General features: G+C 44.0%; 1 protein-coding gene across 2 annotated transcripts in view; it reads left to right on the top strand.

The window, feature by feature from the left end:
* Positions 1-9,525, top strand: part of ACSS2 (acyl-CoA synthetase short chain family member 2) — a 49,720-nt gene that overhangs the window by 27,502 nt on the left and 12,693 nt on the right. The window contains exons 3-8 of one of the 2 annotated variants that reach the window (XM_021718680.1): positions 6,814-6,905; positions 7,107-7,210; positions 7,462-7,534; positions 7,789-7,864; positions 8,025-8,139; positions 8,892-8,930. In XM_021718680.1, coding sequence (XP_021574355.1) covers positions 6,814-6,905; positions 7,107-7,210; positions 7,462-7,534; positions 7,789-7,864; positions 8,025-8,139; positions 8,892-8,930 — 499 coding nt within the window. The remainder of the gene's footprint in view (positions 1-6,813; positions 6,906-7,106; positions 7,211-7,461; positions 7,535-7,788; positions 7,865-8,024; positions 8,140-8,891; positions 8,931-9,525) is intronic. The other variant, XM_008070267.2, reaches the window with a different exon arrangement.

Below are 9,525 nucleotides of genomic sequence, written 5' to 3'. Positions count from 1 at the left end.
ACTCACCTCAGCCTCCCAAAGGTGCAGGATTACAGGCTGAGCCACCAAGCCTGGCTAGCTAATTCTTTTGATTTACTGTGGAGATGAGGTCTCACCATGTTGCCCAGGCTGGTCTTGAACCTGCAGGCTCAGGCAATCCACTCGCCTCGGCCTCCCAAAGTGCCAGGATTACAGGCTGAACCACCGAGCCTGGCCTGGTTTATGTTTTTAATAGATCATTCTGAATGATGTGTGAACTGGAAGTGGGCAAGTGAAGTAGGAGACAATTTAGGGGGTCACTGTGGTTATCCAGACAAGAGATGAAGGCAGCTTCAACTAGGATGAAGGCAATAAAGATACAGATTTCTGAGACTTGGTATTATATCCCTCAATGCCTTCTTTTCTATAAGCTAAACATCTCAGCTCAGTGTGCCTTTCATAACAGGTCTGGCTCCTCTTCTCGTCTGGGTGTTTCTCCTCTGGAAGGCCTTACTTACCAAAAAACCCAGTTTTCTCACATTTCTTTCCCTCAACTTATTCTTTCTCTACTGTGCCTTACTTTTAGTTTGAGGGTATTAAAATCTTCAGTCCAATGACTATCCCTCTCATATAAAGAAGGGAGCCGGGTATGGTAGTGCTCACCTGTAATCCCAGCTACTTGAAAGAGGTGGAAGGACCACCTGAGCACAAGAATTTAAGACCAGCCTGGCAACATAGCGAGACACTGTTTCAAAAATTAAAAAAAAAAAAAGAGGAAGAAACCCCAGTCTGACTTGTTGTTAATCAGTTATCAGTCTTTCAGTGATTCAACCATGACCCTTGAACACCTATTGTGCCAGTTGTGCTTGGAGGAGACAGAGAAAATGAAGACATCACTTCTTCCATCTAAGAGCCCATGGTATAATGGGGAAGACAAGGCCCAAATAAATATAATATGAGATAGAAAAACAGATCACAAGGAAACTGGGGTAGAGGGCCTCAGGAGGAAAAGAAAACTTTCAGCTTTGGGCTAGGTGAGGGGAAAGATAACGAAGGAAAACTTAATGGAAGATGTTGATTTGGAGAACTTGGCTGGAGGAGAGTCAGGGAGTACTTTTTTATATGAGGTGGTCAAGGATGACCTTACTGAGAAGCCAACATTTGCGCAATGACTCAAAGATAGGAAATAAGTCATCTGGCTGACTGGGGGAGGAACGCTTCAAGTAGATGGCAAAGGCTCAGAGGTCAAGTGTTCTTGTTTTTGCCAAACATTAGGGCGGCTGTGTGACTGGAGCAGAGGGAGAGAAAGAGAGAATAGTTGTATGTGAAGACAGAGGCAATGAGGGGACTAGATCATGTAGGAACTAGTAGGCCATTACGAAGAATTTGACTTTTACTCAAAATGAAATGGGAAGTAATCTGAGCATTTTGAGCAGAGGGATAACATGATTTGTCTTGCCTAATTGTAGTTTTGCACTAGAATGGTAGAAATAGATGTGAAGAGAAGTAGTCTAATTCTAAATATATATTTTTTCTTTTTTCTTTTTTTTTGAGTTGCGATCTCACTCTGTTGCCCAGCCTGGAGTGCAGTGGCACTATCATAGCTCACCACAGCCTTGACCTCCTGGGCTCAGGTAATCCTTCTGCCTCAGCCTCCCAAATAGCTATAACTACAGGTGCATACCACCACACCCAACTAATTTTTTTACTTTTTGTAGAGACAAGGTCTTACTATGTTACCTAGGCTGGTCTTGAACTCTTGGGCTCAAACAGTCCTCTTACCTCAGCTTCCCAAAGTACTGGGGTTACAGGCATGAGCCATTGTACCAGCCCCTGTCAGTTTTTGAGCTTGCAATTCCTGGTGTAGAGGAAAGAGACCTGGACCCTGAATTCTGGTCCCTACTCTGCTTCAACTCACCCTGCGACCCCAAGTATAGCTAATAACCTCTTTGGATCTCTTTGGATTTAGGAGACTAAATTAGATATTCTTTTAAGAGATCTAACATCCTAAAGGACTTGGGATTTTACAGTAAGCAAGTACCCTGCCCCCTCACCTCTCCCAACTGGCCAGGGGCCCCAACCTGGTGTATATGTCAGAGAAAGAAGACACTGGAATGAGTAAGGTGCCTATATCAATAATGTATAACTTGAGCCCACAGCCAGGGAGAGGAATGCACACTGTGAGTATGTGTGTGTGTGGCAAGGCTGGAAGTGGACTCAAGTAAGCTGTACTTGTGTAGGTTGTGTTTATCTGTTCCTGTGTACCTTCTAGGTACTAGGCTCTATTCCAGGTGCTAGTAACAGTGAACAAGACAGATAAGATCCCTGCTATTGTGGAGCTTATATTCCAGTGAAGAACATGGATAATATATGAGTAAATAAAATACATGAGATAATTTAAATAATGGGAAGTTTCATGAAAAAATAAAACAATGATTTGATAGAGATTTACTGTAAGGGCAAGCTGTGCACAGAGGTGGGTATGCATATGTGGTACATGTACTTGCAGATGGGCCATGTTTGAGTTCTGGGTGTATATATCTATGCTTATTTGTGCTTATGTGTGCAGATGGGCAGCTTTTATGCCTAGAATGTTTCTATATTAGTATATGTAACTCTACACAAGTGAGTGCACATAGGTGAAACGGTATGTAGTATGAATGTGGGGACATGTATGTATGGGTATGTATATTGTTGGCATTCATCCATAACTGAGATTTTCTGAAGTTCCTGTTCACTCGTCAGTGAACTAGTTAAGGAAATGACTTTTCTACTCCTGGCATTCAGGGCCATTTGCCAGCTGTTACGGTACAGAGAGGGTGAGGGTGGATGGATAGATGCAGAGGGACGCAGCACTGCCAGAACTGGCGTGCCAGAGTTGCACACTGGCAACCAGAGATCTGAGTAATACGAAGATTTGCAACACATAAAGAGGTGAAAGAGGAAACGAATTATTTAAGAAAGAGATCACTTCCCACAGACAGGAAGAGGGCTGGCACTCTAGATGAGTGTGGCCCCACAGTCCCCTGAACCCCGGCTTAAATCCTTTCCCCAGGAGGTATTACAATCAGATAGACGTGACTTCCTTGTTGACTACCTGTGAATGTCTTGGAGACCCTGGGGTGGGGGCTGGTCCTGGTCACCATGCACTGAGTATACAATGGGCCGATACTGATCATGCTTGAGAAGTCTGGGTTTCTAAAAAGACAAATTGCAGTAGGCCAGTACCGGTCCATGCTTAAGGAATCTGTGTTTCTGAAAAGTAAGGAGTCTGTGCTTCTGAAAAGAAAGTCGGCAAAGTTAATCTTTACCTAGAATATGAATTTCTCCAGGACATAGCTTCTACTTTCCCATCATTGTGTTAGGGTTTAAAAACAAGATTTAAAAAATTGATTTCTCTAGATAAGAAGTAGTTTCTAATTCTTCATCATCGTGTCAGGGTTTAAGAACAAGATAAAAAATGGCTTCCCACTCTCAGTCTTTCCTTTCACCAGTTTCCTCTCTCACTGTTCCTTCTCACTTTAGTATGCTGTATGTGCTTGGCTTCTCTTATCCCCAGGAGGGTTAAAGACAAGGAGAGGATAGTACTGACTCATCAAGACAGGAACTGGAAAGAGGTTGATAATCTTCTGTGTAACCTCCATTAGTAAGAAAAGGCCTGGCTTCCCTGACAGTCTCTGTCCTTCACACTAAGAGAGAAAGAGTCCTGACTTGAAATCAGAAGACCTAAGGATCTATTCTTGGCTCTGTCACTTATTATTTTGTGACCTTGTTACTACAAGCTATTATATCGCTCAAGGTTTTAGTTACCTCCTTCATAAGTACTCTGTGTAGTAAAAAAGGAAAGGGAAAGCAATGCCCTTTAGTGCTAAGGAAGGACTACATAGTGCTGGTGTCTGAAGAAGGAAAAAGAGTATTTTGAGTAGCTCACTGTACTCTAGCCATTCTGGCTCTCTTTCTGTTCTTTGAATGGGTCTCACTGCCTTTCCACTGATGTTCCCCCTGCCCAGAATACTCTTCCCAAGAACTAATATGGTGGCCTACTTATTATTCAGCTCTTAGCTCAAACATCATCTCCCCTGGGGAGAGGCTTTCTAGGACCACTACTTATCTAAAGTAGTTATTCCCTAATATTTATCAATATTTTATTTTTTTGAGTCAGGATCTCACTTTACTGCCCAGGCTACAGTTCAGTGGCACAATCATGGCTCATCGAAGTCTTGATTTCCTGGGCTCAGGCAATTCTTCTGCTTCAAACTCCCGAGTAGCTGGGACTACAGACGTGTCCCAAGCCTGGCTATACTTATCAATGTTTAAAATGTGCATAACTTGGTGAGACCTCATCTCTATAATAAATCAAAAAATTAGCCGGGTGTGGTAGCACGTGCCTGTAGTTCCAGCTACTTGGAAGGCTGAGGCGGAAAGATCACCAGAGCCCAGCAGATAGAGGCTGTGGTGGCCGGGAGTGGCCACTGCATTCCAGTCTGGGCAACGGAGTGAGACTCCAACTCAAAAAAAAAAAAAAAAAAGTGCATATCTTTTGACTCAATAGTTCCACTTCTAGTATTTCATTCTACAGATACATTTGCAAGTGAGTAAGATGACATATGAATAAAGATATTCATTAAAGCATTTATTTTTAAAGTAAATTATGGTACATACAAACAGTGGAATATTATGCAGCTGACAAAGAGAATGAAACAGCTCTTGAAGTCTTGAAGAATGATATCAAGGTATATTGCTAAATTTGAAAAATAAGATGATTGAGCTCTACATTTAATATTTGAGCAGTTTATTGAATGAATATAATACTAAATTTAAAAAGCAAGATACAGAATAGTGTGTAGTGTGCCATCATTTTTGTAAAAAAATGAGAATATATACACATAAATATATGTAGCGTATATGCTTACCTAATAGGCCTGTTCCTTAAGTAGAGCTTTTCTTCCCACTCTGCTGCCTTGAACTTGACTGGGGACTGTGAGGTGCTTGTCACTTTTCTGAATAGCATTAAAATCCGCTTTTTAAAAATTTAGTTTTTAAATTTCAGACTCCAATGATATCTCAAGAGTCTTATGAAAGATCCTAATGGTGCAGACATTTTCTAGCGTGATTATCTTGGACACTCCACACTAGTTGAGTTGCCCTAGACCCTCTATCTTACTAGGTGTGGCCCTGTCTGCATATTTATTGTTTCTGGAAAGTTGCACAAAATATTGGTAGCAGCAGTTTGCTAATAGGCAGGGTACTTGAGAGATGGGGTGGGAGGAACACTTCTCATTCATATTTTTTATGCAGTGCCACTTGTATTATTTATTTAAAAAATCACGCAATTAGAAAAAACACTGAGGTAAACATTCTTATAGCTAAATCTTTGCATACAATCATTATAGTTACTTAAGATAGTATATGTTTTAAAAATATTTCTCCCGGTTACTCATTATTATATCATTCTGCCTTATTTCCTTTACCATTATATGAAATTAATCTTGGTCATATTTGTTACTTGTATATTACCTGAACTATCATTGGAATATAAGCTCTAATGACCAGGCACAGTGGTTGGCCATGGTGACTCACACCTATAATCCCAGCTGTTTGGGAGGTAGAGGCAGGAGGATTGCTTGAGCCCAATAGCTCAAGACTAACCTGGGTAACATAAAGAGACCTCATTTCTACAAAAAATAAAAAAAAATTAGCTGGGCATGGTAGTACGTGCCTTTAGTCCCAGCTACTGGGGAGGCTGAGGTGGAAGAATGGCCTGGGCCCAGAAGGTCAAGGCTGAGGTGAGCCATGATCATGCCACTGCACTTCAGCCTGGGCAATAGAGTGAGAACCTAACTCTCTATATATTCCATGATGCTAGAGGTCTTGCGTGCCTTAATTCTATGCACATATATAACACATAGTAGTTGTTGAATAAGAAAATGAACAAATAAAGGAATGACTGAAGAAAACCAGGTTAAAGCCTAGGGAAAAATGGGAGGCAAGGCTGAGGAGTTAGACAGAAATCACCTGATAGAGGATGGTGATTTTCAAACTTTAAATGTGCATCAGAATTACCTACTGATTCTTTGTATTAGCTTATAAAAAAAGAAACAAAGCCGGGCTCTGTGGCTTAGCCTGTAATCCCGCGCCTTTGAGAGGCTGAGGAGAGCCTGAGCCCGTGGGTTCGAGACCCGCCTGGGCAGCGAGACCTCATCTCTACAATAAATCCAAAAAAAAAATCAGCCGGGCGTGGTAGCGCATGCCTGTAATTCCGGCTACTCGGAAGGCAGAGGCGGAAGGATCGCCGGAGCCCAGCAGGTTGAGGCTGCGGTGGCTGGGAGCGGCCACTGCACTCCAGTCTGGGCGACAGAGTGAGACTCCAACTCAAAAAAAAAAGAAGCAGATTCTTAAGCCATATGATTCTGATTCAGTAGGTCTGAGTTAGGGCCCAGAAATCTACATTTTAATACATTCCCTAGATAATTTGGGTGCAAATGATCTGGAGACCCGACTCTGAGTAATACCAATGCAGTCTTGATACTTCATCAGGAAGAGTCACATCTATGGTATAATTTCTCCTTAAAATATCCCTAGGATGGAAGAGAAAATACCATCAACCCACTTTATCAACATAAAAAAACAAGGATCAGAGGTGAATAATGCATTTTCCAATATATGTATATAAAGTATCTTGAAAGACCTAAGTATCTGGTCAATCAGCTCAAGGTGTGGTGGCAGATGGCTCTCCCTCATAGCATAGGAGTTATTAGACCTTGGTGTTACTAGATTGATTTTATGACTGTTCCTGCTTCTTGTTTGGGAAAGAAGTTGTGCCCCTAATCACTGGTTCTTTCTGGTATATCTCAGGGAGGGCAATGAGCCAGGGGAGACTACCCAGATCACATACCATGAGCTTCTGGCCCAAGTGTGTCAGTTCAGCAATGTTCTCCGAAAACAGGGTGAGTGTGGGATTGTGGGAAAGGGACTGGTGGGCCTGATCCTGGGGAATTTGAGGACTTATGGAGAGAGGCCAAGGGACAGAAGGAATCTGGTAACAGAGGAAGAGAAAAGGTCAGCTTGGAGGGGGGCCAGCTGGATAGGAGGGAACAAGTAGCCGCAGGAAAGGTTCATGGTCCATGTTCTGTGTCTTTTACCTGCAGGCATTCAGAAGGGTGACCGAGTGGCCATTTACATGCCTATGATCCCAGAGCTTGTGGTGGCCATGCTGGCGTGTGCTCGCCTTGGGGCTTTGCACTCCATTGTGGTAGGAGTTTGGGCTGGTAAAAGAGGGGTAGGGGTGGGGATGGGAATCTGGAGAAGTGGGTTGGGTCTTGGTGATGTAAGATCTTAGATAACAAACTAAGGAGCTTAGAATGTGTGTGTCATAGGTTCATATCAGTTATTTAGTTTCTTTTAGGACCCTGACTTGGAGATCATGAAGGTTTCATGAACAACTCCTTTCCTTGTTTATTCAGTCCCTTGGGCCTTTCCCTCAGTTTTTCTTCCTTTCCCTAGTTTGCAGGCTTCTCTGCTGAGTCTCTGTGTGAACGGATTCTGGATTCCAGTTGCAGCCTTCTCATCACTACAGGTGACTAATGCTCTCGCCCCTTTTCCAGAAGCCCCCATTCCTCAAGCCTTGGTGTCCAATCAGCCCCGTATTTGGGCTGCTCAGCATAGAGTGCAGGGACTGACTGCCCTTCCTCTCCCAGTCCCACCTCAGCTGACCCTGTCAGCTCAAATCAGCTGCAAGAGCCAGAGTCTCCCAGGAAGGACTCTGTGAACATTGTCCCATTAGGGATTATGGCACCTACTAAGGCCTGGAATATCTGTTGCTCCCCAAAGATGCCTTCTACAGGGGGGAAAAGCTTGTGAACTTGAAGGAGCTGGCTGACGAAGCCCTGGAGAAGTGTCAGGAAAAGTAAGTGCGCTTGGCCAGTTGGCTACTGCTTCAGCTGACTGAGCCTTATCTCTGTGCCAGTTTCCCTTTGTCCCTCCCTACCCTATATGAACATGGGTGGGTCATGCCAAATTCTCTTTGAGCCAACCAGGCTACCACCTTAGGGTTTTCTTTCCTCTAGGGGTTTCCCAGTGAGATGCTGCATTGTGGTCAAGCACCTGGGCCGGGCAGAACTGGGCATGGGTGACTCTCCCACCCAGTCTCCCCCAATTAAGAGGCCATGCCCAGATGTGCAGGTGAGTCTGGCACTGCTATGCCTTCTTCTGGGCTCAAATAGCCTCTCTCTTCTTTCCTAGGAAGTTCCTGATGTCTCTTTTGCTTCTTCATCATAATGTTGAGGATCTGGGGGCAATTTTAGGAATGCTTCCTCTGGGCTGGGTGGGAGCTGAAAGACTTTGACCTTGAATGTGGTAGAGAGGCCCCAGGACTCCGCAATTTAGCATGAGAGAGAGAGTAAAGGAGACTCCTTATGAGCACAGGAGACCTTCAGGGCTTAGGTTTGAGTTAGAAATGCCTGATTTGAGTGACTGTATATAGTCATCTTGATCACTGGGCTGTGACTTTGTGGCCTAGGGGATGTCCATTATGGAAGGACAAAGGGTCGAGCCCTCAAGGTTCTGCCCTTTTTCGCTTTGGATTCAGTGCTTCTGGTGGGAATGGTAGAAAAGCCTGATGGTAGCCTTCAGGTTTGAGAAGCATGAGGGATGAAATTTCTGGGGTCCAAAAAAGGCAATTACTGAGATTCTGTGACTTGATGTACCCTGAGTAGTCTTAGGGCTAGAAATACTATAGTCTAGTTTAGGGAAGCTGGAGAGCCCAATTGTCACTAGGGATTTTACATGTATAGGGGCTAGCATCAGTATGAGGAAAATGGAGGCTGGGAGGACCAGTAGAGGGGTTTGTGGTCTGGGACACTTTGCCTCTTCCTTGCCACTTCCTGTATACTTGGATCCTGCTCACTAGCCTTTCCACCCTGGACTTTTAACAGGGTAAACGGAAAGAGACATCCAAGCATGTCCGACCCCAGGTATCTACTCCTGCACTGCCTCGGGCACTGCTTCCCTGTGTGTTTATCTCTGTGTCCGTCTGCTGTTTGCCTGTTTGCCCCATTGAGATGGCTGCCAGAGTCTTCCCTTGCCCCTGGGTCCCTTGCCATCTAAGCCACTCTGATGAGTTGTGAAATAAAAGGCTTATTGCTGCCTGTGTGAACTGGCATAAAGCATGGATCTCAGAGAGGTAGCAACAGAACTCATTTGTTCCTGCTGCTCAGGACCTCTGTGGGAGAGGGAATCAGGTAGCCTGTCAGAAAGCATTTACTATGCAGTTAGCTGAGGCAGAGCCAAGAGAGACAGGAGGAGGGGCACATAGAGAAGATATGGACACTGACATTGGGAGTTCACCATCAAGTTGGGGAGTTATCCATGCATTACAAATGAAAACCAGCCAGGTATGTTGGCTCATGCCTATAATCCCAGCACTTTTGGAGGCAAGAGGATTGCTTGAGGCAACATAGCTTGGGCAACGTAGCAAGAACTTGTCTCTTAAAAAAAAATTCACTCATAAGTGGACCCTGAACATTAACCATAATACTTTAAGAAAGGAATTGGCAGTAGTGGGACACT

Source organism: Carlito syrichta, unplaced genomic scaffold (genome assembly GCF_000164805.1).
Source record: "Carlito syrichta isolate Samal-C Ts95f unplaced genomic scaffold, Tarsius_syrichta-2.0.1 Scaffold313246, whole genome shotgun sequence".
Taxonomy (NCBI): domain Eukaryota; kingdom Metazoa; phylum Chordata; class Mammalia; order Primates; family Tarsiidae; genus Carlito; species Carlito syrichta.
This window is presented reverse-complemented; position numbering and strand designations above follow the sequence as displayed.